Source organism: Malaclemys terrapin, chromosome 6 (assembly GCF_027887155.1).
Source record: "Malaclemys terrapin pileata isolate rMalTer1 chromosome 6, rMalTer1.hap1, whole genome shotgun sequence".
NCBI lineage: Eukaryota > Metazoa > Chordata > Testudines > Emydidae > Malaclemys > Malaclemys terrapin.
The window spans coordinates 110,457,012-110,483,362 of record NC_071510.1 but is presented as its reverse complement, the minus strand read 5'-3'; the positions used below and the strand labels follow the sequence as shown (position 1 = coordinate 110,483,362).

Genomic DNA, 26,351 nt, shown 5'->3' with positions numbered 1-26,351 from the left:
GTGGCTGTCAGGGAACCCAGGCTCATCCCCTACTCCGGGTTCCAGTTCAGGGACCCTCTGTCAAGGAACTCCAGGCTGCTTGCTCCCAAACCCTGTTGCTATTTCCCTAGATTCATTCCTACTTTCCTGCTCTATCTTCTAGCCCCCTCCTCTGTGTTTACCAGCCCAAACTCCCTCCTCCCAGGGACTAACTGTAGACTATTCCTTTCTTTGGCTTCTTGCCAGACTCTATAGCTCCAGACACACTTCCCTTTTCCCAAGGAGAGACTGCATGCTACTTTCAGCCACTTACAGCCCTCTTCTGCTCTCAGCTTGCTGGCTTTATACAAGTTGGGGATTGGTCCTGCTTTGAGCAGGGGGTTGGACTAGATGACCTCCTGAGGTCCCTTCCAACCCTGATATTCTATGATTCTAAGCACAGCCTGCCCCTGTCCAGCTGGGATCCATCATCAGTTAGCTTTTCAGGCCTTGACTGTCTCTGAAGTGCAGCCCAACAAGCTGCTCTGCCTTGTGTGGGGTGGACACCCCGTCACAATGACAGGGAGAGCGAAAGAGAGTTTTATAACATTATGTGAAACGCTTGGCAGAGTCGAAAACCATAAAAGAATGCATCAAGGTGGCATGTCAATACAAAAACACCCAAGCACTCAAATCAAAAACCGAGCAATACGCACAGGGTTGTCACCTCATGCCGCTTGCTGGTACTTCGTTGTGCGATGAAGTCGATAACACATTTGACTGAATGGTTCTGGTCAGAACCGTACAGTACTTTTTAGAAAAAATATCTGGCAACGATCCCTCACTGTGGGATTGTGTAATAATATTGCATTAACAGAAGGCTTCATGTGGCTTAGCACTTAACATGGGACATGGATAGGAACGGCACCAGAACAGAAGATGCACACCACAAATAAAGACACTTCACTTTAAAAACAAATGCTGCACTTTGGAAGCAAGCAGCTCAATGCTCCTTTTGGATACATTTTAGCCAGGAATACAACTTAATAACAGGTCTGGTCCAGTATTTCTTAAGTACACCAAACTTGACTCCAGTTAGTAAGGAATACAGAATCAGGTCTCTGAAGCTCATTCAGATATCTTTAATCTTAACCTTATATGGTCCAATTTGAAACTGACTTGAATCTGGATGGACTGATTCAGGAGACAAATTCTGTAACAAATTCTGGTGTTTTAATGAAAATAAAGATGCAAGCTCTGTACTCAAATAAAAGTAGACTGGTTTGCCTATAGGATTTAATATATTGGTTTGAGGTGTGGATATAGAACAATTCATGGTAATGCTTTGTGGAACTGAATTAAGTTATAATAATATTCTGTTGAATGCTGTGAAAGAAGCAAAACAAGAATTTGATCAAGTTAGACTCTTATGTGCAAAAGAGGAGAGCAAACAGGTCTGAATTCATTCAGTTAAGGTAAGTGTTGTATCACTCAGCTTGAACATTTTAGGTGGCTCACAAATTTTAGAATTTTTGGCCAAGATTTTTTAAAAATGGGTGCCTAATTTTAGACATTTAAACAAGGGGCTAGATTTTCAAAGTTGCTCAACTCCCAGCAGCTTCCCACTGACTCCCTATTTAGGTGCCTCAATAAGGACTTAGGAGCCCGTCTCTAGGCATCCATGTTTGAAAATCTTGTTCTGTGTTTTTCTTTCACATTTATATAAGCACAACATACCACATAAAGCTGTCCAGTAGTGGGATATACCTTAAAGTAGGACTTCTCAACCTTTTCCACACCAGGATTCACTTTCCATACTACGCCCGCTCCTCATCTAGCCAGAACCCCTCTCCCATTTGGCAATACTGAAAGGACACAGTGGTTGTGACCAGTGCTTAATCTCTAATGAAGGTCCTGGGGCTCAAGCAATTAGGTGCTGGAGCTCAAGCAATTTTTTTACTTTCATAACTGATGTGACAAGCCTAGAGGTGCCGGGGCTATGAACTGCCAAGCCCAGAGGTGCCAGGGCTATGAACTGCCAAGCCTAGAGGTGCCAGGGCTCAGCCCTGGCACAAATTAAGCACTGGGTGTGACTCCTTGACACTTCCTTGGAACCATGACCCCAGGCTAAGAACCCCCATCTTAAAAGTACCTCCTTGGAGTTTGGGATCAGTAACCCCAGCTTTCACTCTTACTGGACACATTCTTTTTGCCACACATTTCATCTCTTCTCTTCTCCAGCTTGGCTAATGATGAGCATTACCACTAATGATGAAGAGCATTACACTGCCATGTATGAAAGTGGCTTACATGTTAACACAAAATTGGGGCAGAGGAAGGAAAGTCATGGAGATCTTACAGCCTGAGAAGTGAGGCCACCAATTCTACCACGTATTTCCACTCTGGAGAAATAATGCCCTGGAATTTTAACCACTCCAGCCAATGAAAGAAGAGCGTGCTATAAAAATATCAGTGTAGAAACTGCACCCAATGGATACAGATCAAGAATGACAAAGTTCCCGTGGGGATTTCTTCCTTCATCTATGCACTGTTCTATTCCACATACCGAACAAAGAAAGCAACAAAGCAACAGCCTGTTAATGCCACAGCAGATGCACAAATCACAACCACTATTACACTGCCTGCAGCACTGACCAAGAACCCCAGACCCACTCCAACAATGATCTGTGCCAGCTGCACCATGCAAGTGAGCGCCGCGCAGTCAATTCCCTTCCCTCTTCCAGTGGCCTCAGCTTCTCCTCCATTCTGTTCCTTTTGACTCTGCAAATAAGCATAAAATGAAACCCAATCAAATGAGACAACTGATTAATACACAATAATACCTAGCTCTTGTATAGAATTTTTCATCAGTAGATTTCAAAATGCTTTACAAAGGCAGTCACTATCATTCTCCCCATTTTACAGGTGGGGAAACTGAGGCACAGAGCAGCAAAATGATTTGCCTAAGATCACCCAGCAGCAGAATCAGGAATAGAACCTATGTCTTGAGTCCCACGTCAGTGCTCTAACCACCGACTACAGTGTTCTGAAGGGAAACCATTGTACTATATGCAGCTATTGCCAGATCATGAGATAGCTGCTGCCAACAATGGATGCTGGCTTGCTTGCTCTCTCTTTAGTCGTCTGGTGTCTAAGATGTGCTAGTCCCATGCCCTGGGTGCATGTGTAGTAGTTACAGAATGAAAACAATCATTCAGATACAGTCCTTACAAACAATGACAAGCTCTCCAAATCCCCACACAACCCTCAACTGTCCCATTACCCTCTCCCAACACATCTTCCTCTATAGCCACGCCCAGCCTGGGGGAGTGGGGAAATGGACATTGCAGCATGACGTGAAGGTCAGCAGATTCAGCCTCTGGCAAACCAAGCCAGGAAGAGAATTCCACAGCAGAGGACCACGCACCAAGTCTGCCCTGCTTCCTGGGCTGATCGCAGCGGTCACAGTAAACATATGGGAGAGAGGGATAAATAATCTAGGCCCCAACCTATTTAAAAGGTTCAGTGTCAAAACAACAGCCTTACTTGCACCCAGGTGAGGTATCCTAAGCAACAGGAATCCTACCCATACACACACACCAAGATCCCTTGTAGTGGGGTACCGTGTTGGGGAGTGCACTTTGGTGGGTCTCTGAGCAGTCCATACCACAACCTCACCATGCCACTAGTTAGTGCTTAATGCTCAACAGCAGCCATTCTACCTTTGCCTGCAGTGTACCAGCCTAGCACAAGGCTGGATTTAGCCCTTCATATCTGAAAACCATCTATAGTTCTGCATAACAAATACTGTTATCAATGCTGGGGGTCAAACAGCTGGTGCAAAACCATAAAATCCATTTATTTCTAAGTAGCAAAACACAAGATTTGTCTATTCTTATGTGTGGACTGAGTTCTGCTTCTCTTTGTGAAACTAAAATTAAGTGATAATTTATAGATTCACTTTGCCCCTCTTGCAGACTCCTGAACACAGAGGATTTGTCGTAAGCACTCCCTGCAAGATCAAAGAGCAAGAGCTAAGGAGAGTTTCAGTGCTTTATGGTGGGTAGGCAGCTAGCTCAGGGAACACAACGCCCTGTGCTGTTAAGTATGCTTGTTGATTTCTTTAAGTGCTTTTCATATTGTATTTCAAAATGCTACTCAGACTCAAATTTAAAAAAAAACTATGGGAAATTGCTACATGACTCATCATCCTGGAGAGCCCTCTTGTGGTGAGGGTCAGCCTCAGTTCCCCACAACACTCTTCAGCCTATTCCCACTGTAGAGGTGACTTGGCCCTCCCACTTGGTTGCCGCCTATCCCTGTAAGTGCCTAAACTCATTTGGTGCATAACTTTCCACTGCCAAAGTTCCCTAGATACCTACGTTTTGGACCATGTGCACAGCTGCCCCACTCTAAATGCCCAGATGCCTATCTCCCACCTACGCTCCAGAGCGATTCACAAACCAGGGGAAGAAGGGCACATTTGGCCACCTAAGTGAGGTGCAGGGCCCAATCCTGTCGGCGGCCTCTGAGCATGCCTACCAGATCAGGTCCCATTCAAAATTGAGGGGGTGGGTGAAGGGGAGGCACCTTATAACTTTTAGCCCACTGGATAGAGCACTGGCCTGGAATGTGGAAGACCCAGTTCAATCCCCCACCTCTGTCAGAGGGGAAAAAGGGATTGGAGCACAGTGGGTCTCTCACCTCTCAGGAGCGTGCTCAAACCAGTGAGTTCTGGGAGAGTCTAAAGTGTGACTGCCTCAGTCTCTCCTCTTGAAGCTGTTCCACTTTGGATTAAATAGTGACTGGAGCAGGGGGACTGGACCCAGGGTCTCCTACATAGGTGTCCTAACCACCAGGCTACAGAGTTATTCCTTCACTTGCTTGCACTCCAGCCCAATGACTGTGGATAAATACTGAAATAGTCATTGGGCCAGAGGGAATTATTCTCTAGTGCTCGAACTACTGGGTTATAGGGTGGGCATCACCACCTCCTCCTCCTCCTCCTCATTCATTCCCATCTAAAGTTAGGGGCTGTGACTCTCAGCACTACAACACCTAAGTCCCATCATGGATCCTATCCCGAGTGTATTCCAAATCAGCTACAGATAACCATACTCAGATAACAGGCAACAAGGGAGCTTTGTGCTCAACACACAAGTGGAATTGAGAGGCCAATAGTTTACATCCTGGTGCAGTTCCGTTTTCATAGAAAGCCCATTGATTAAAAAGGTCTGCTCTTTGTTCTATGCTTTTCTTGAATAACATGATCCAACCACATTTATTTTTGACTACGTCATGCAAAAAGCAAGTCATCTGGGGGATTTTGGACTCAAATAATAGTTTTTATTGAAATGGTGAATGTTTTACTGGGCTGTGCTTATTCCCATGATGTGCCTACGGTTCCAAAGACAGGTACATCCGTTTTTTAACAAATACAGCCAACTATGAGATGCTTTTTCGTTACTCTAGCTTGTATATTTTAGAAGGTTTGAGATTAAAACGAACTTTGTTAGTTTCAGAACGGTGAAACCATACCATCCAACAGAGTTAAATCAAGAAGCAGGCATCAAAGCAGAAGCAACTGGTTCTCTTCTGATTATCTCTTTGAGGACATTGGCTTATTAAATATGAACTACACATTTCCACTTGCATAACTTTTAACTCAATTACATCTAGTGACAGATGGGTCTGAATCCAGCATCCCTGAACCTGCCCAGAGCTAGATTTGCATTATGCATCTCGTATAATGGGCTAACCTGAAACTTTGGGTTCAGTTTCCCTTTCCTCTCCTCCCCCACATTTTAGCTTTGTGGTTCATCCCCATCCCTTATTAAGTCTTTCTAAAATACTTAGTGACAACTGATCTGGGCTGCCAAGAACAGAGAAATTAACTGGCAAAATTAAAAGTCTGGGAAATGTTCCACCACATTAAAAATACCCTCCAAGGATTCATTGGAATAAGAGCTTTCTGTAAGTCATCTTTCAAGTGTCAGGTTGCAATTTCACTTGCTCTTATAGTTGCTGTACTCTCACTGACTCAATCTAGCCATGCACTGCTTGCAGCCATATATACTGTATCAGGATTCGCTTTGCTCGCATTTCATTTATTCATCTCCCCAAAGTTTCCAGTTCCAGCCTATATTGAAAACTTTTCTAAAGATCAAGTCCTCCAAATTCTTATTCATCTTTCATGTTTCAGAGTCTCTCACCAACTTAAGACACTTGAGAGAACTTTCCTTTAAAGAGCTTAACACCTTAACTTACGTGACATGAAGGACCTGCTGTGCAGAGTAAGATGATATAATTGAGCATAAGAAATGAAGTCCTTTCAAGGTTTTCTTTTGGAATTGTATTTCCCACTGTGCAGGCTTGCACACAGATTCCAAACATTTGTATGGATAATGAGAAGCTTATACTATACAGGATAAAAGCAGTTTTTAAAGGGATGACACACATGCTTCAAGGCATGAGCCTCTCACAGAGGTCAGGAAGAAATGTCACCAATGGCAGGGCATGCCATAATTGTCCACTATGGGATTTCTTGTACCTTCCTCTAAACCATTTGGTGCTGCCACTCTCAGAGACAGGATGCAAGGCTAAATTTGATCTGGTAGGGCAATTATTGTATCACTACAGGCAGGTTCATTTTCCTATAAAACTCTATTCTAGCATAACAAATACCTTATTTTTTTATTCAGATAATTTAATGCTGAAGTGCATAAAGTTCCATTTCTTTTAACAAATCATTTGTGTAATACCTTTAGTTAACTAAACTATTTACATTTCCTTACACGTTTTGGTTATATACTTTAGGGACTCACCTGCATCCTCAGCTAATGTACACTGGCTCAGCTCCACTGATGTAAATAGAGCGTCACTGATTTATACAAGATGAGGATCCAGCCCCCAGGTTTGCTTGCAGGAAGAGTTGTGCACAGACCTAGCTTGTAAAACCGATTATGTATGTTGTATATGATTATTGATTTGTATGATAGCAGTTCTGGGAGCCCCAATCAGAGATTGGAGCCCCTTTGTGCTAAACACTGTTCAAATATGTACCACACCTGGATTTAAAAAACATGTGATGATAAACAAATGCCTGTCTCAGAATGCTGAATGTTCCCCCTCCTGCTCACGAGGAAGTGTAGTCTAGTGGTTAAAGCACAAGATGGCACCACAGCTTGTAGGTTATATTTCCACTCCATTCTTGACTACCTATGTGGCCTCAGGTAAGTCACTTAGGGCTTGTTTACACATGGAGTTATTCTAGAACAGCTATTCCACTCTAAATTCATACCCTACCTTATATCAGAAAGACTGTCATGTGTGGACAAGCTCTTCAGATCCAATCCTGCAAGGAGCTCTGTGTGGACACTGTACCTAAAAGCATCCCAATGCCAGAGAGCAGGGACTCCCTGAGATCTATTAGAGAGTTTCAGCTGGTGTGACCAGTTCCGTGTACCCCAACTCATTAATGTCATAAACTGTACCTGATATGTATCATGTAAGGTATCACTGGAAAACCAATAACATGCTGATCATTAATAGTCTTGTGTGGGATATGCACAATAAATGCTCAAGGGACCATACAAACATGAAGAAAATGTGAGACTAAAATGTGATTACCAGATAAGTCCGGGGAGTGTGTAAACAGGTTTCTCCCAAACAAAAGACAAGCTAACACCTCCAGCCAGGTAGCATCAGTCGATTGCCAATCACATGTCAAGTGGCCACTTATTTGCAGCAGAGTGGGCAGAAACAGATTAATTTTCATTTTAGCAAACACCATCAGGGGAAGAAACCAGCATGGAATTTCCTTAGCCACCAGACTCCATGTCTCCTTCCTCACAGCTTGAATGAACTTTATTTTGGGGGGAAGGGGTAACTTTCAGAAGAATCCATTTCAAAGGTTCACTGGACTATAAAAGGGGGGGAGGGGAAGATCCTCAAGTGAGCTGTCACCTAAGAAGACAAAGGAACCAGGCACTTGGACTTTGTGGGAGATCCTGACCAAGGGACAGGCCAGCCATCTTGCTAGAAGAAAGTGTGAGAAGAACCTTACTTTGAACCAAGACTGTGATTTTGTTAAGTCAGAGTCACTAGAAAGCTTATTTTTACTTTAGTTCATTTGTAACCCTTTCTAACTTTATTCCTTCTACTTGGTATCACGTAAAATCTTATCTCCTTCCGTTAATAAACTTGTTTTACTTGTAACCTAAGCCAACCCAGTGTTTTGTGTGACTCAAAGTGATTGTTAACTCCAGTCTCTTTAGAGGAGCAAACGAACCTTAATATTTCCCTGAATGGTCCAGGAAAGGGCTGGACATTTCCCCAAACCCCATGCTCTGCAAAGTCGGGACTGGGAGTGTGTTGGAGTCACTTGGCTAGTAGTGACCAAGGCTGGTGGAGACCAGAGCATAGTAGGCTACTGGAATTAGGGTTGCTGAACTGGAGCTGCTTAATACACAGACGCTCAGTGCAATGCTTGTCTGCTGCCTATTGGTGACCAGGCTGGGAGCCACAGCAGCAGAACATTTAAGGCACCCAGGATTACAGGGTAGGCAGTGACATAATCCCTCACTAGTCTGGATTGCACCCCACAACATGACAAACACCCTTTGCAGAAACCCATTGGCATCAGTGGGGTTCCATGCAAACACATGGGTTTGCCTGAGTTGAGTGACTTGCAGGACTGGGGCCTTAGCCTCTGTGCCGCAGTTCCCTAAACTGATTCAGTCCTTACCTCTCTCACAAGGTTGGCACAAGCTTCATTGATGTTTCTCAAGTTCTTTGAGATCTCAGGTGAAAAGTGCTTTATAATGGCAAATGATTTGTAATATTAGCATTGTTTATCACCACACTCTTGAAGCTCTGTACATTTGAAACTCCACCTCCCCCCGTGGCACCATCTGAAATGAAAATAAATCCCCTTCTCCAATTAAAATGGACCAAACGAAACAAGGCAAATACCAATTCCTTCTTTACTAGACATTAAACTCACCTCTTCCTCCCTGTGATATTCTGCAATGAGGTTGAATGGGACAGTGTACAGTGTGCTGGACATGACTCCAAAGAGCGAGCACAGAGCCAGAGTAGAATATACCTTGGGAAACAGTCCAATAAACCCAGTGCCTATCCCAAAAAGCAGGTATCCAATGAAATAAAGTCCCTTTAATCCTATACAAGGCAGAAGAGCTTTTTGCAAGTCTGTGAAAAGAAAGGGGGGAAAAACTGTTGAGACTAAAAATAACCCAACCTAGTAATTGCAATAGTATTTCTTTCGAGCATTCAATTATAAGAGAATCTCTTTGACAAGCTGGGATGAAGGCAAACAGATCCACTGTTTGACATCAGGAGCATTTGACATCAGTTTTAGACGTTCCTGTTGGAGTTGAAGGAAGTATTACACAAATATCTGCACTTGAGAGCCAAAAGGAAAGGATCTACACAGGATTACAATAAGGCCTTTTTATTAGATGCATAGCTCAGCCCTCCAAAAGTCTACTCACTTTTCTGCCTACAGAGAAAGTGAAAGCTTTTTGAACAGTTTTTTATATATTATTCCCTTATCACCATGCCAAGGGCTAATAAACAGATTTTTGGCCCTGGGCTAACGCATTTACATAATGATATTGCAGGGCAAGATTCATTTTTATCGCAAGGTCTTGCAATATACTGTGATGACTTTCTCTTGTGAGGCGCACTGGTGGGGAGAGGCCATGAAGAGATGGGCCACAGCGGCAGGATTGCTAGGTGAAACAGAACCTTAGAACTATCCCCAGTGTATCCATTCTACCTCCAGCATTCGCCTTTGGGTCATTTTTAATACTTATGGGCCACCTCTCCTGTTGCACAGTACCTCACTTCCTGAGTAGTCCCACTGCAATGGAACAAAAACTTGGGCTCAGAGCCATAAAGGGTAGGCACAACTTCAAACTGGGCAGAAAGAGGATGCCCCACATCAGAATAGCTCATAGCCCTGTAGTTAGAGCACCTCTCCTGAGAGGTGGGAGACCCTTGTTCAGATCCTTTCTCCACCTTAGGCAGAAATGGGGATTGAACCTGAGTCTTCCACATCCCTTGGCTGAAAGTTATAAAGTGGGCAGCAACAGCACCACCATCCCTCCTTCTTCTGTGGAGTCAGGTGCATAAGCCACCTGATTTTAGGAGAGGAGGGTCCCAATCATGGACCAGGTGCCTATCTCTGAGAGAAAGGTGAGGCTTAGGACACACCCCTCTTGTCAGCATCTCCCATTAGCTAGCTAAGATGGCTCCCCACCTAGTGTGCTGGCTCTTTTGAATCACAGTTTAAGGCACCTGTCTCTCCCCATTCATTGTATAGGGCGTCTGCACATGAGGCTCAGGCTTTGTGGATCCCATTTTTGTTCCTGTGATTTGCTAGATGCCCAAAAGTTAGGCATTGCCACGCCAAGGTCCCTTTGTGGGTCTGGTCCTTGTAACATTTCTGAAAGGTTTTAAAATTAAAAAACAGTAGATAGTCTCTCTCATCGACAGAAGTTGGTCCAATAAAAGATATCACCTCACCCACCTTGTCTCACTAATGTCCTGGGACCAACACAGCTACAACAACATTGCACACCGTGGATTTTTTTTTTTAAACATGGGAAACGATGTACAGTATCAAACCCATTCTGAAACACAGTGCCAGAGTACGTTCCCGGGTACTTACAGGAATAGAGCGATGAAGAAATTGCATTGATGCACATGCCCCAACATCCAATCTCGACTCCTCTTTCATAGGTAAGGTAAGCTGTGGAGTTATGTGGCGCATAAGGATTTCCATGGTATACTATCTGAAATACACCACAAAGTGCAGGTGAGTGCTCTGCATTCACACAGAGTCTCACATCCAAAGGAACCGGAGTTCCCAGTGTAGGACCTAATTTCCTTCAGGTGGGGAGAGAACTAGAGACCAATTACACAACTCTCTGTAGCCTTCAAGTGGTGCACTTCATTTTTCTTTTCTTCTCTCCCCTCTCACTTCCATTTTCTGTTTCCCTCCCTCTTTATTATTTTCTAACCTGTTCTTGCCTCTTCCCACCCACTGGGACTCTCCCTCCCAGTTTCCCACCATCTCTCTCTTCCTCTCTTCTCAAGTTCCTCCCCCTTTTCCCTGTTTATCTCCCTCAGCTAGCTCCCCACAGTCCCTCTCACACTTGCCTTGCGTCCCACCCTTCTTGTTGCCCTCCTCTTCTCTCCGGATTATCCATTCTCTAGGGCTCTGTTTTCTCATTTTTCTCACTTTGCCTTTTGCTTCCTTTCTTCCTTGTCCTCCTCCTCTCTTCTCCTCCCAACCTATCCCTCCCTTTTTTCAACCACCTATCCCCCCTCACTTGCCTACAGTCAGTCATTCTCAGTCCCTCTCACTCTGCCACAGTCATTCATTCTCTCTCTCAGACTCATCCTTACACTCACACATACACTCTTCCTTCCATTCATTCTCTGTCAGACTTAGTCTCTTATTCACCTCTCACCCATTCTCTCCCACGCTGCCATATATTTACAAGCACACTCCCTGGGAAACACACACTCCCTCTCCCCTAGTGGCATCTAGCAAATGGTTGGGGGCCAGAAGAAAGCAGGCTGCTGGGTGGGAGGTGTTGGGATAACCAGTGGGAAGGACAGCAGCTGCTGGGGATGTCGTCAGGAGCCTGACTGAAAAGAAGCAGCTGGGGCCAGAGAGGCAAGAAGAAGGGAGAACCACATGGTTAGGGTAGAGAACGGGGAGCCCCTGGTTTGGAAACTGCTTGGAGGAAGGGAGAGCTTCAGGGGCCCTGAAAGGAAGGAACCACCGATGGCAAGGAGCTGATGTCATGCTCCAGAGAAGGCACCACAGTACAGTCTAGAGGCCATGGAAGGGGAAGCCTGTTCACAAAGGAGGCAAAAGGGCTGAGCTGCAGAGGGTTATATTGCCCTAGGGAAGCTTTTCTGTTATGCTTCCAGATGAAGGGTGCGCATGGCGACTGCTACTCCAGTGCGCCACAGCAGAGCCTATTCCAAAGCAGCAGCAGGTCTTTAATTAGTACACTTTCAATGAGCAGAGCACTGGTGTGTTTGCAACAGATCTCTGTGCTTTGTTCTAAATAGTTAAATGGGAATAGATGTCCTTGCAAGTTCCAGGAAGCTTGATTAAAATCATTATTTTATCTCTTTCAGCCAAATGTACATCAAAAGGCAGGAGGCCCTTCCCCGCCCCCGCTACCCAACAGATCTAGTTCTATAATGAGGACCTGAGGGCATTCATCTGTCCTTTACAAAACTCTCAGTCAGCTGTTCTAGCAGTTACTGACCCTGACGTCATTGTCACAGCATAGGCAAGTGCTTAAAACAATCCCACGAGAAGATTACTTTTGGGGTATGTGAGGAGATGTGTACCTATCTTACCTGTCCCATGAAGTCAGTGAAGAAGAGCATGTTGGAAAGGAAAGCTGTCCACCCGATGAGGTGGCTGATGCACAGACAGCGATAGTGGGAAGGCATACTTAAAAGTGCCTTCAGAAGGCATTTAATGGTCATCCGTGTCTGAACCTGGAAGGAACAATTAACAACAAACAACAGTGTTGCTGCTTTGAAAACTAACAAAACAGCTGACAGCGGGTCGGCAAGATCTCAGCTTTTTTCAGTTCTGGGCCTTTTCTGTTTGTTTCACTAGGAAGAGTCACTGCAATCTTGACAGTCTCTTTGTTAGGTTCAGTAACTACATATTTGTACCTTTCTTTTCTATTTGGTATCAGCAGAACTAGTGCATTGGTTAGCGTGCATTTAATGAAGTCAGTGGATAGACTCACAATGACTTTGATGAGAGCTGGATCAGCCCAATATGGTGTAGTCTTTCTTGATATTAAATATTACTATTTATTTCCAAATTTTCTGTCAAACTGTTTTTCAGCAGCAGATTGGGTTTTCGACTAAATGGAATTTTTCACGAAGTGTCAGAATTCAATTTTTTCACAGAAAAACTGAATAGCAGAAAATGAAATGTTTAATCTGAAAATCAAAATATTTCTATTGTGAAATGCTACAGAGGTGCCTCTTGGGAGTCGTAGTTCAGGTGCCCCATATTCCCATTCTCCTCTGTGGGCTGGTCTCCCCACCCAGACTTCAGCTCCCATCACACATTGCTACCACATTGCCTTTATATACCACCTCACCATGAGGTGACACCATGATGCCTGATGGGACATGTAGTATAGCCAGGGAGCTTGGCGTATAGAAAATAATGAGAGCACAGGGTACCTGAATTACAGCGCCCATGAGGCACCGTGGTGGCAGTTCAACATTTTCATATTTTGGGTTTGGCCAAAATATTTTCTCCAAAAATCAAAATGTTCCATAGGGGGGAAAAAACTTTCTGAACAGCTCTATTTATTTGTATTACAATGGCACCCAGGGAACCCAACTGAGATCAGGGATCTAAGCACTGTACAAGTACACAATGAGAAAAAGTCCCTGCCCTGAAGAGCCTACAACACAAGGGCCGGATTGTGTTAGCCTTATTTGTGTTGAGTAGTGCCTTACATCACAAATAATCCCATTGAAATCAATGGAACTACCCAAGGAGTAAGATAGTATTCAGCATAGGTGTCACAATTTAGCTCTAAATAGACAAGATGTGACAAATGGTGGGAGAAAGAAATACCATCATCCCATTTGACAGACAGAGGATTAAGGCACAGGGAGAGATTAAATGACTGGCCCAAGCTCACACACAATTTGTGGCAACGCTTGAACTGACCCCAGATCTCCTGAGTCCCAGTCCAATGCTGTAACTACAAGACCATTTACAAAGAGAGGTTTTCTTACAGTCTACATACAAGAACTGTTTTATGTGAATCTGAAATAGACTTTATGTTATTAGGCATTGGTACCATGGCTTATTTGTTTGAACAGTGTAGAGCACTATATTGGTGGGCATTAAATAAAAAAACCCACGAATTTACCAAACAGCCCGAGATTAGGCAATTAGGTTTGGCTAAAATAATCTTTCCCTCACTTGTGTTTCTCCTGAAATCTTTGTAGCTAATTAAAAAACTTCAGTGGGCCAAAATCTACCCTTTCATGTGAACGGGTGGACGGGGAGGGAGGCAAATGGGAGTTCTTGGGGAGGAGACATCTTCCCTTCTCCCCTACCTTTTGCAGAAGGGTTAGCAAAGCTGGATAACATTGTAAAATACAGTGACCGCAGTAGTATATGAAAAGTGGTGGAGTGAAACACTAAATAAACTGCACTGGGGTATCTACAAGATAGAAGGTCTCTGAGCAGTCTGTGCAAAGCAAAAAGGACAGGAGACGTGGGGTCCCCATCACATGCACCTAAATGTGACCTGTTTTTCGAAAGCACCAAGCACCTAGCAGCTCTCAATGAAATCAATTTGAAATCAATGGGATTATTCATGGGGATAAGTGCCACTCAATATGGCTAAGGGTTACAGAATCAGGCCCTAAACGATCTGACCACATGTTAGAGGACAAGCATTCAGTGCAGATGTCTATTCATATTATAACAACTCAATCACAATGAAGAACCAGGAGTTTAGTCAAAAGATTCATAATACATACTGAAAATCTATGATTGCTTTTAAGGTATCTAATCTTGGAACAACACATTGGCATTAATTAGATTAGCTAATTCACTGGTAGCCCTTAAAAAGCACAATCATTCCTTTTTGCAAAAATTATGTTAACAGAACCGTTTCTCTTTTAGTGAAAGGTATTTATAAAGCAATTTGCAAGTGATTTTTAGTTCATATAGTATTTCTGATTTTGTAAACATAGGGTTTTTTTAGTGTCGTTCAAGGGTCGGTATTGAACTCACAAATTTTCACAGAAGCTTTCAACAACGTCAATTTATATTTGATACAGGACAGAAATCAGTTTAAGAGGGAATTGCAAAAATAATCCAAGCCTGTCTCATTGAAGGCAGATCAGCCTGGCTTCAGGTTGATACCTCTTGCCGAGACAATAAATATGCAAGAGCGTGATCCTAGAGCAAATATGAGCCCGAAGGGGTGCTTGTTTGGAAATAAAATATAAAAGGGGGACAGAACAATAGGAACCTAAGTGGTTTAGCAGTGGTAGTAAATGAATGTGGAAAACATTCAGCGGATATGGCATGAGATAGACAGAAGATGTGTCTCTAGGGAGGCATTGGAGTGGTACACACATTTGTGGCAAGGCGAGGGTGTCTGGACTGATACTGCTAAGCCACACACATCAAAGAAACATGAGATGCATAAGAATGCTACAAGTCAGGTGGAGGAAAAGAAGATGACACTGAGAGACACAAGACCCTCAATACCAGCATCTGGGTCTCTGGCAAGTTGCTCAACCAAAAGGTTAGAGAGGAAGCTCGTGGAACAGCAAGAAAAGATAGGTTGGGTTTTCTGAATTATCATGTGTGATTGATTCACTGACATTAGCTTGTTCAGTGAGTGGCTAGCTGTATTATGCCGCCTGCTTATCATGTTCTTATGTGACCTGCTTTCTCTGTTCTCAATAAATCTCCCTCTCTGAGAACTTCTGTGGCCAAAGGGAGTGGTGGGTGTTCGGCACCTCGAACAATCCGAGGAAGGGCACTCCTGGTGAGCAATGGTGGTGAAGGATGTTGGCTGCTACAGCTGGGCTGAGGGGATGGCAGGGGGAAAGCAGGGAGACATTGTAATGTATTAGTTCCATAATTCTGACAAATTGATTATTTGTTGTTTGTCTCTTTCTTTTTGTCTTCCCTCCAAGCAGGGTCTATCATCCATTCTATGTTCGTACAGCTCCTAGCACAATGGGGCCTCTAGGTGCAAGCAGAATACAAACACACACCTAAAATCAGGCCACTTTTATCTAGGAACCTAAATGAGGATTTAGGTGCCTAACTTTAAGCACCCATATCTGAACATTTTGGCCACAGGATATAACTAATTTCCAAAGATTTAAATCAGAGACACTTGCACATAAGGGAAGCAAAACAGGCAGCTCTCTAGCTCATTACTCGTGGTTAGGAACCAAACACATAGATTAGCATTTCATTTTCCTAGGCTACCACAACAATGCAGTGAAGATTCTTAACACTTCTAGTCAACATAACAGCAAAAAAAAAAAAAAAAAAAAAAGACTGCCTATTTCACTTGGCTAGCATTATGCTAGAGACACAATATTCCCATGTTTTTCAGAGAGAATCATCTCAGCGATTTTCCAAGTTGCCTTGGCTTGAAAATAAAAGGCCTCAATGGAACGTACAAAATGCATGTGCCAATTTACAACTCTTCGGCACCCGCTCCCACCTGGGGAACACTGGAGAAGTTATAGATATAAAGTCCCTAAGTAACAAAACGCAGTCGTTTACCACTGACTCACAGTTGGCGTATCTGATTAAGAAGCAATTAAAACAAAATCAGCATTGCCAGGATTTACTTTTCCAAGATCTGAATACCATACTTAATTAGAGCAGTGAACACTGATATTTTGCCATTAGAGCTTACATGTGTATGTGCCATTGACTTCAATGGGAGCTGTTCATATGTATCAGAGGGCAGCTGGGTTTCTCGTTCTTTCTACACTATATGGTGTTAAAGCTCATTACAAAGTGGTATACTGCTAACCCTATCTGGGGAAATATTGGGAAACAGCAGCTAAGAAACTTGCCCGAGATTATATAATGAATCCATGGAAGAGTCTAGAATAGAAAACCCAGATTTCCTGCTCCTCAGTTGCCTTCTCTAAGCACTAAACAATGCTGCCTGTCCTGTAGTTTTCACCAATCTGGCTGATGATGACAAACTGAAGAAAAGTAACTATCCCTAGAAGCATGTTACTGCTTCCATGTTACTTTTCTAGAGAACCTGAGGGTCTAGCTGACCACATCACTTGCAGTTGCATCATAGGCTCCAGGATTGGAGCTATGACCTTCCCCAAATGGAATGTTACAGGGTACAAAACAATTACCTGTGTCTGTGGTGTTTCGGTGGATTTCCCCAACTCAGATAAAATCTTTTTTTCAGCATATCCTGGTTTTAAATAACCATTGTTGACGCTCTCGATGGAACCATACTCGGAGGGTCCATCCACTTTTAGCAAGAGCTTAGTTTCTGTACTGTCATCTCTGAGAGGGGCTTCGGGAATGCTGCACAAGTGTACAGTAAGACAGATTAGGAAAACCAAAGCCGCAATGATGAACATCACCTGGAATTCCGATCCCAAAAATCTTCCTAGTACAGAATTCCCCCAATCCATAGCACCAGTTAGGTAACCCAGGGCACCACCCAGACCTGGAGAGAGAAAGAAAGAAAACTCCAATGGCATTTATTAAAAACAAAACAAAAACCCAACCCCCAGTAAGTTACTGAAGAATTATTATTAAGATGTCATAATACCTATGAGGGAATTCCCGGCATCACAAGAAATTAGAGTTTTTAGTGAATCCCTGTGTGACTGGGTGTATAAACCCCGCACGGGACAGCAAAGGATTCAAGAGCAGTTCTGGGCTCAGGAGGCCCCACTCCTCCGTCAGTGCTGAGCAGATTTGAAGGGGAGCCAGCCAACCCAGCTGGGGACGGACCGGGCAGGGGGAAAGACCAGCTCTGGAGGATGACGCAGCCAGACCCAGACCAGGAGGAGGAGCGTCAGGGAGCAGTAGCTCTTATGGGCCGGAGATAGGTGGGCAACCCAGGAGGTAGGACATGAGGTTTGCCAGGACAAACTGCAGCCTGCTGCAGGAAAGGGGGAGCTAGAAAGTGACCTAGGAAGGCACCCCAGAGTGAAAGCCACAGGACTGGCCTCGCAGGGCCCTGGATTGGAACCTGGTGGAGCAGGAGGACCCAGGTTCCCCTACTTCCCCCAGCACAATTGCTAGGTGGGGTGACTGCCAGAGGCTACAACCACGAGGCAGGGTGACCGCCAGAGACTGCAACCACAAGGCCGCGGGCTCTGGACCCATTCACACCTTGGCATAGATAGTTATCGAGTCATGACATGAAACAGCTTCCTAAATTCTAGTTCATCTGGATATAAAAATCCAAGTGCTTACACAATAGCTTGTTGTTGTTTTTAAATAATGAAATGATTTAATTTAATGTTCATAAGAGAAGCTGGATTGACAGCCCTGGGGTACAAAGTCCTCCCACAAGCCCGATCCCAAAAATCTTCCGAGTACAGAATTCCCCCAATCCATAGCACCTGTTAGGTAACCCAGGGCTAGTGTGAGGATAACAGCATGGACTACAGCAGTGCAGGCTCCGTCACACCCCACCCCAATGTTCTTCAAGCCTGATTTGGAGGGACCATTTCAAGAGGCTGAGATGGGAGTTCATCCCCTATGGTCCACTCAGTCCCTGGCCTCTAGACTGAAAGTGCCATGATCTGAATTAAATCTAATACTACCACAATAAGCATTGTATCCATCGCATTCCTAAACGGTGAGTTAGTTGCAGAAGTGTGAGGATAAGTTTTTAATAATCAGTTATTGCTCCAGCAGCCGCTTCCTTTCACTGCATTTTGCTACCACACAGGCAGACACACCACACAGCCACCAAAGGGGAAATCAAAAACCAGGGCCGGCTCTGGCTTTTTGGCCGCCCCAAGCAAAAACAAAAACAAAAAAACTGGGTGGCCAGAACGGTAAAGCAAAAAAAAAAAAAAACCCTGTGGTGTGGCTGGAGCGCGGGTGCAGGGGGACCGGCTGGGGGGGGGGGGGGGAGGAAGAGGGAGGGTGCGGGCAGGAGAGAGAGAAAAGGGGGTGGCCAGGGCTACAGCAGGGGCGCTGCCACACGGGCCCTCCCACTGCGCCGCCTCCTGCCGCGAGGGCTCCGCTCCGGTCGGCGGGGAGGGAAGGAAGAGGACTGCCCTGCAGGGCGCTCTGGTTCTCCGCGCCGCCGCCCCCTACAGGGCAGCCGGAGTGGAACAAGAACAAACAAAACAAAACAAAAAAGGCGGCCATGCCGCCCTAGGATTGGGCAGAATGCCGCCTCGAACAATCTGCCACCCCAAGCACCAGCTTGCTCAGCTGGTGTCTGGAGCCGGCCCTGTCAAAAACCACCCATTAAAATAAAGGCTGTATTGGCAGCTGCTACTCCATGCCCTGTGGCACGCAGGCACTTAGATCTACCTATGCATTGTCGTGGAAAAAGTCACCCACGCATTGATTTTAGTTCACAGACTCAAGCCTGAGGCCAGTTTATTGCAATACGTACCAACGCGTTGGGATGACAGTCCGAAAACTGTCACACTTAGCAGCAGCTCGCAGGCTGCTTTATTCTGTCAGACCGCAAGCATATTACAAATAATACGTCATTTATGCGAAAAAAGAGTAGGGGTCTGTTCCTTTTTCCCGGTAGCTTCCTCATTATTTATGAGAATTGGGTACCTACTGGGTGGGGGGTGTTCTTGGTGGTTTTGACATGGATGGTACTTGGCAGCAGCGGGGGTGTTGTTTTTCGTCAGGGTACATATTGTTTTCCGGGGGGGGGGGGGGGGGGGGTTTACAGGACGCCCAAAGATGATATATGATTGGCTGATGGCAGGTAGCTGACCTTTACTAGAAGCAATTTCTTCATACCAGCCGTTACTATGTTTCATCAGTGAGCAGTTATCATGTTTTTCCATCAACCAGTTGATGAATTAAGGAGTCTGCTCAAGTACGGAAATATATTTCACCAAAATATATTTAAACGAGCAGCATCTAGGCATGCTGACAAAATCAATTTGTATATTTACAAAAGGGCCCCATAGGGAGAGATGGGCTGCAACTTGGTTTTTACGGGCCTTCCCACGTTATGAGCAAGGCACACTGGGCAAGTGCTGCAATACTGCTGTGCCACTGCTACCAAGTGTGGGGCAAACCAATGTTGTTTAATTGATAGTATCATTCCCCTGCCCCTTACATGTTTTATTGAGGTTTTATTTCCCTTTTTCTTTTCTTATAAATTTTTTTTTAATTCTTATTTAGTGCGAGTAACATTAGAATATTCTTTTATTTGTAATCTATGCCAATGTAAAAATAGTTTCTGTTTTATAGCTCCACGTCCCCAAGGAGCCTTGGTATTTATATTGTTAAGCAGCAAGGTCTAAATAACATGAGACAGTACAGTATCTTTGGATCATGTAAAAAAAAATTTTATACAGGCCTATAACAGAAATTTAGGTTGACAAATGACATATTTGCATTTGCCCCACCATACATTTTTTTAAAAAGAGATGATCAAGCTCAGATATTACTGGTTATTATTTATTTACAGAAGTTTGGTGTATCTATGCTTGAAAAAACCTTAAACACAGAATATAATGTTCCCTAGAAGAACTGCAATTTGAATGTATTTTAAAAAGAAGAACAGGAGTACTTGTGGCACCTTAGAGACTAACAAATTTATTAGAGCATAAGCTTTCGTGGACTACAGCCCACTTCTTCGGATGCATATAGATGCATATGTAGTCCACGAAAGCTTATGCTCTAATAAATTTGTTAGTCTCTAAGGTGCCACAAGTACTCCTGTTCTTCTTTTTATGGATACAGACTAACACGGCTGCTACTCTGGAACAATGTATTTTAAAACTTCCATTTTACATATGTTCTGGTACTGTCTCTTTAAGAGACAAATGCCTCATATTATGTTAACTCCTGATTAAATATCCATATGGGTCTGGCCTGGTAGGTCATGTTCTAGAATAGCTTTTATAACTTGGTTATTAAATTGAAATCCAGTAATTAAACATTTTTGCACTGCACCCATCAGTATTTATGGCAGCAAATCATAATTTGTTAATAAATGAGCCCCCATTGTATAAGTTTATGACACTGTCAAGACGACCGGATGGCTTAATGGAGAGAGCATGGGTCATTAACATGTATATGTTTTAAGTCCAAAGTTAAATCCTAAGTGAAACAAAACCTATTGTCTCTGCACAATTCCTCCATAATGGATAACCACACCATCTAGGCATATAAATCTTTACATGGGAGTTAGAAATATGAAAACTTCCCTATATTCCTCTTTAATAATACATTATTAGTTTAGGATTAAAAAAAAGAACAACATCAACATTTTCCCTGAGTGATCAATATTAAATAAACACACTAACTAGCATTTTTTCTCAAGGATAACCGCTCGCAGTGTGGACCGAGAAGCTCTGGTGTCTACTAAGCACTTTACCGGGGTTTGACTGATTATGACCCTTATTCATTGTGTTATATTGACTTAGACTGCGTGCCTTTCGGCACAAGGACTGTATCCTTGCTTGATCTGAACCTACAATACTTCTGGACACATGAAATATCATGGATGATAATAATAATGATTACACTGAGAATGTCTTTTTGAGGAAAATGGTCCTTCCTCTTGTGCAGCAATGAATAAGATTAATATGTGGAGTCTGTTTCATCACAGGTCAGCGTCACTCACAAATGAGATTTGCAGCTGCACAACTCAGCATTTGGCAATTAGGCCCGTATTGTGTCATCATATGAAAAAACAACCTCAAAGAGGAAGGGATGCATTTAGTGTACATGCTATAGAGACTCACATCTTCATTTGCACATACAGGTCTGTCTCATCTTACGCGGGGGTTCCGTTCCGCAGTTAGCGCGGAAAGCGAAAACCGCGTATAGTCAAAATTACATTGAGTTCAATGGCGGGCAGAATCGCCCGCACTACAGGTACAAGATTAAAATTGTTATTTTTCTCTTTTTTGTTTTGTTTTGTTTTTGTTTTTGCCAACCGTGTAAAGCTGAAATTGCGCATGTTAAATGCGCGTAAGATGCAACAGACCTGTAACTAACAGTTGTGCTCTTTGTCAAACAGTTTCTATCTAGATATGTGTAATGGATGAAATTAACTTAAATTGCAAAAAGCCCAAGTAATCAGGCTCTATGAGAATAAAATGTAGGTGGGCAGGAAATTCCCACAACTAGCACAGGATCTTTGCCAGTAGCCACTATTCCATCCTCAGGAATTGAACAACTATCATAGATGCTACAGACCATCAGGTCAGCTCCTATCATAGCCCTTCCATATTGGCCTATCCAGGGCTAGCTGGAGACCCTTTTAGTGCAGGCAACTTTCTGTGATCTGCTGTGTATCCTCAACATGGGACTTAAGGGGAACAGAGAGCCTTGCCCTCTCCTTCTGCAACATAAGTGAATTTCACACAGTATATAAAAATGTAACAAACTGAACCAAAACCCTGGACACAAACACCCCCCAAATTTGTGGAAATTTGGATTTGGCCTTAAAACGTACAGATCTACAGCTCAGTGGTTTGAGCATTGGTCTGCTAAACCCAGGGTTGTGAGCTCAATCCTTGAGGGGGCCATTTAGGGATCTGGGGCAAAAATCTGTCTGGGGATTGGTCCTACTTTGAGCAGGGGTTGGACTAGATGACCTCCTGATGTCCCTTCCCACCCTAGAATTCTATGAGTCTATTAACTTCATCTTGGCCTGTACATCTATATAACAAGTTGGCCCCAACCTGCATCTGAATACCATTGAAATTTGGGTCCAATCGATGCAGCTTAGGCATCTCTCCTTCTCTTTTTAATAAAGGAGTGTTATTCCTTTCAACAGTTGTTCTTTACTTTTCTCTTCTTTGGACACTGAATCCAGATGATATTCACTAATTTTTGCCTGGGGTGGGGGGGCAGGGAGGGACTCAAAACAGGCTGCAAAACTCAATATGTCTTTTTGAAAAGTGGGGAAGGGAGAATGTTGAGCAACTTTGTTCAATCATCCTTAACCCTGAGTAGGAATTTTTGCAAATGTCATTTTCAGGCTATGTGTGGAGCTTTCGGCAGCAGAATCCCTGCAGCTGTAGTCACAAGCTGACCTTTTCCAGAATAAAAGCCCAGCAACAATCACTCGTGACTGAGGCATAGGATCAGATGATCAGTTTCTTCAAGAAGATTAGAAGTGCAGTGAGAGGAAAAAACCCTACTGCTCACTCTCTGCCCCCAGAGACAGTGTGTGAGAGAAGGGGGCCTGCTTACCTGTGAGGAGAGCATGGTAATGAAGACCCTTCTCTTTATCCTGATGAGAGCAAACATCAAATAAATACGCTTTGATGGGACCATCGATAAAGTCAGCTGCAAAATCAAAGAGCACTACGCCCAGCATGGTTATCACTATGGCCCAGGTCCGCTGCTTGCCTCGCTCGGGGATCAAAGCTGCAAAAAGAAAAATAAACTCACTCTTACAACAGCCCCCGACTTTGCAGTAGTTTATAGACTAAATGCAACAGAGCCGTGACCCTGACAGTGATATTTTATTTCTCCCTCAGTGCCTGCAAACAATGTCTTCATATGGGTACACACATCCCAGTTAACCCAGCTCAAAAGAAAGCTAGCAACACAGCAGATATTGGTTTAGAGAAATGTACTCTTCCCCTGAATAACCCATTATAATAGCAAAGGTAGCTTTCCACCTGGGCTGCTAAACTTCAATAACTTACATCTGGAGCTGAAACATAATGGTCTCTAGGATGTTATTCTTAGGCCTTGGCTACACTGGCAATTCACAGCGCTGCACTCGCTGCGCTCAGGGGTGTGAAAAAACACCCCCACTGAGCACAGCGAGTGCAGCGCGGTAAAGAGCCACTGTAATCAGCGCCTGCAGCACTGCACGCTCACTCGCAGCCCTGCAAGCTATTCCCCTCGGAGAGGTGGAGTACTTGCAGCGCTGCGAGAGAGCTCTCTCAGCGCTGGCGGCATGACTACACTCGCGCTTCACAGCACTGCTGCGAGTGTAGCCAAGGCCTTACAGAGTTTTGCTCAAGATTTCCAATGCAAAATAATCCCCAAGGAGTTGTTCTTATCTATTATTCACCAGCACTACACGTTCCCAAATTAAGCACATGCATGAATAATTACTTTCTTTGCTATGAACACCAACCCTGGTTTAGAGGTTTTGGAGCAGGGAGGTGGGGAAGGGCAATACTTATTCAGTTGCAGATACCAGATTTGAACCATGCAAATAAAATCTACTGTCAAATTAAACGAGTCATGTGTTAGCTCTTTAAACCTGTCTGAGCCTGGACATTTCTTAGATGAACTTTGAAGCAACTGCACCAACATACAATAAATTGTACTCGCACATACAGAGGACAGAACAATCTGGCAAATAACAGGCAGCATTAGGGTGGAACCTGGAAAAGATCATGTTGTTCCCCAGCTCTTTCAGCGAGACCAAGTAATGTGATGTCCCTGTTCTCACCTTTATTTACAGACCAAAAAAACCCTCTTTTCTTTCTGGTTCAAGAAGCAGGATGAGCTTTGTCTATTAGCTCAGCACGTGCAGCTCACTCACCTGAGACCATCATGTCCCCATTGAGGTACAAAGCCATACCCAGCAACATCAGAATGCCCAGAGCCAGGATGTAAGGGCGCCGCTTGCCCCAGCCAGAGGTGCAGTGGTCACTGGCTGATCCCACCACAGGCTGCAGCACGAAGCCCAGGATGGGGCTGATGAGCCACACCAGGCTGTAGAGGCTCTTGGGCAGCCCCACACTGAGCAGCACCGGGGTGACAAAGGCAGCCTCCACCGCATAGCAGAACTCCCGGCCGAGCATGGCCATGCTGTGCATAATCAGCCTTCCCGAGGGCTTTTTGACAGGCTCCACTGATCCAAAGGCGTCTCCTCCTGCCAAGGATTCCAACACAGCTTTTTCCTTCCCTCTGCTGCTGTCCATGCCAGCAATGCCCAGCTCAGATGGTGGTGGAAGTCCTGCACTGAAATCCTGTTTCGTTAAAGTCATTGGACTAGCTAAGCCTGATGTTCCTGTAAGTGGCTCAGAGAAGGTTTGTTCTAGCTCTGGATGACAGGGGGCCTGGCTCACATGCTGAGAGGGAAAGGTCTGGGCTGGAGGAGGGGCTCACATACTTTCCTGCCGCTGAGATCACAAGTTAGGAAAGGAGGGGGTGGGGAAGTGTATATGAAGATTAGCAGAACTGAGCTCCTGGCTATCTGGAGAGCTCCCAACTATCCATGAGTGAAGGATTATCTTTCCGGGGAAAGTAGAGAAAATGGGTGCCCATGTCTCGTGGGCTGGGGCATAGGTTTGGCTTGAAAACAAAACTACTCTTACTGCTATAAGGCAATTATAATACTAAGCACGTAGGCCCACATCCTTCCACTCAGCAAACAGCCTGAATACTGGGTTGCGTGCTCATTCTCCATGATAGTGGGAAGCAAAAATACTTCTCCCAGACTGCTGAATAGCTGTAAAGTCACTTACGCTACTATGGGCCGAACATGCCCCCTCCAGAGATCCAGAGAAGAAGGATACACAGAGCCATCTCCACTGTTCCTTTGACAGAGAACTGCTACAGAACAGAGCTCTGTGTCAGATAGGTATTGTGCATGTCCTGCACAGCCCTCCCCAAAGCTTGCACTCCCCTGGCTTTCAATGATCCACACAGGTTCTGCTGCCTAGGGGACCTCAGCACCCACAGAGGAGGAGGAGGAGGGAGATTTGCTCCAGAAATTACCTTTCCTGGTATGACTTCAAAGCACTTTACAAAGATAAATGAATTAACCCTCCCAATACGCCAGTGCAGTATTATCACTGGCTCATAACTTGAAGTGCCAGAGCTAGGAAACAGGATCCAGATCCCTTGATTTCAAGTTCTGTGCTTTAACCACAAGGCCTTGCTCTCTAAAGGGAAAGAAAAGTCATTTCTAAAGTTTCCTTACCTGTTACTGATCAGAGATTATACACTGAAGGGATATTCCACCATTCATATTTGCTTACATTTTGCATTTAAATAAATCATTTAGGGCAAAGACGATACTTCTTGTACTGAGTACACAATAGGAACTCTGTCAACTGTGGGGGAGAAAAAAAATCACACTTCTATCTGCATATTTTGTACTAATTATTGTTACAAGATCACTAGAAGTGAAAGAGCTACTTGAGCTACCAAATACAGGATAAATTAATCATAGAAATGTAGGACTGGAAGGGACCTCAAGAGATCATCAAGTTTAGACCCCTTTCACATAGCAAGCCTCTGAGTGCGACCCCCCCCCCCCTTATAAATTAAAAACACTTTTTAATATATTTAACACCATTATAAATGCTGGAGGCAAAGTGGGGTTCAGGGTGGAGGCTGACAGCTCGCGACCCCCCATGTAATAACCTTGCGACCCCCTGAGGGTCCTGACCCCCAGTTTGAGAATCTAGATCTAGACCATGCATGACAGGTGTTTGTCCAACTTGTTCTTAAAAACCTCCCGTGGTGGGGATTCCACAATCTCCCTGGAAAGCCTAGTCCAGAGCTTAACTACTCCTAGTTGGAAACTTGTTGCTAGGAAAGTTTTTCTTAACCTCTAACCTTAATCTCCTTTGCTGCAGATTAAGCCCATTACTTCTTGTCCTACCGTCAGTGGACATGGAGA

At 44.2% G+C, this 26,351-nt stretch overlaps 1 protein-coding gene across 2 annotated transcripts; it reads right to left on the bottom strand.

Annotated features, from left to right (window-relative positions):
* Positions 1–911: 911 nt before the first annotated feature.
* Positions 912–24,769, bottom strand: SLC45A2 (solute carrier family 45 member 2). Of its 2 annotated transcripts, none has more exons than XM_054033237.1 (7): positions 24,261–24,769; positions 22,946–23,122; positions 16,918–17,240; positions 12,367–12,510; positions 10,652–10,775; positions 8,963–9,168; positions 912–2,739 (listed from the first exon to the last, which is right to left on the bottom strand). In XM_054033237.1, exons 1-7 carry the CDS (start codon positions 24,706–24,708, stop codon positions 2,512–2,514), a joined length of 1,650 nt encoding a protein of 549 aa, XP_053889212.1. In that variant the 5' UTR covers positions 24,709–24,769; the 3' UTR covers positions 912–2,511. The 2 variants fall into 2 exon arrangements, with proteins under 2 accessions (XP_053889212.1, XP_053889213.1); XM_054033238.1 differs by having other exon boundaries at positions 17,155–17,240.
* Positions 24,770–26,351: the final 1,582 nt, after the last annotated feature.

What these genes read in the sequence shown, in the direction of transcription:
- SLC45A2 (XM_054033237.1), bottom strand. Translation starts at nt 24,708, where the DNA reads ATGACTTTAACGAAACAGGATTTCAGTGCAGGACTTCCACCACCATCT. An exon ending in TCACTGACTTCATGGGACAG is followed by an intron (nt 10,776 to 12,366) that starts GTAAGATAGGTA and finishes GGTGTATTTCAG; the next exon opens with ATAGTATACCATGGAAATCC. An exon ending in AATATCACAGGGAGGAAGAG is followed by an intron (nt 2,740 to 8,962) that starts GTGAGTTTAATG and finishes GCTTATTTGCAG; the next exon opens with AGTCAAAAGGAACAGAATGG.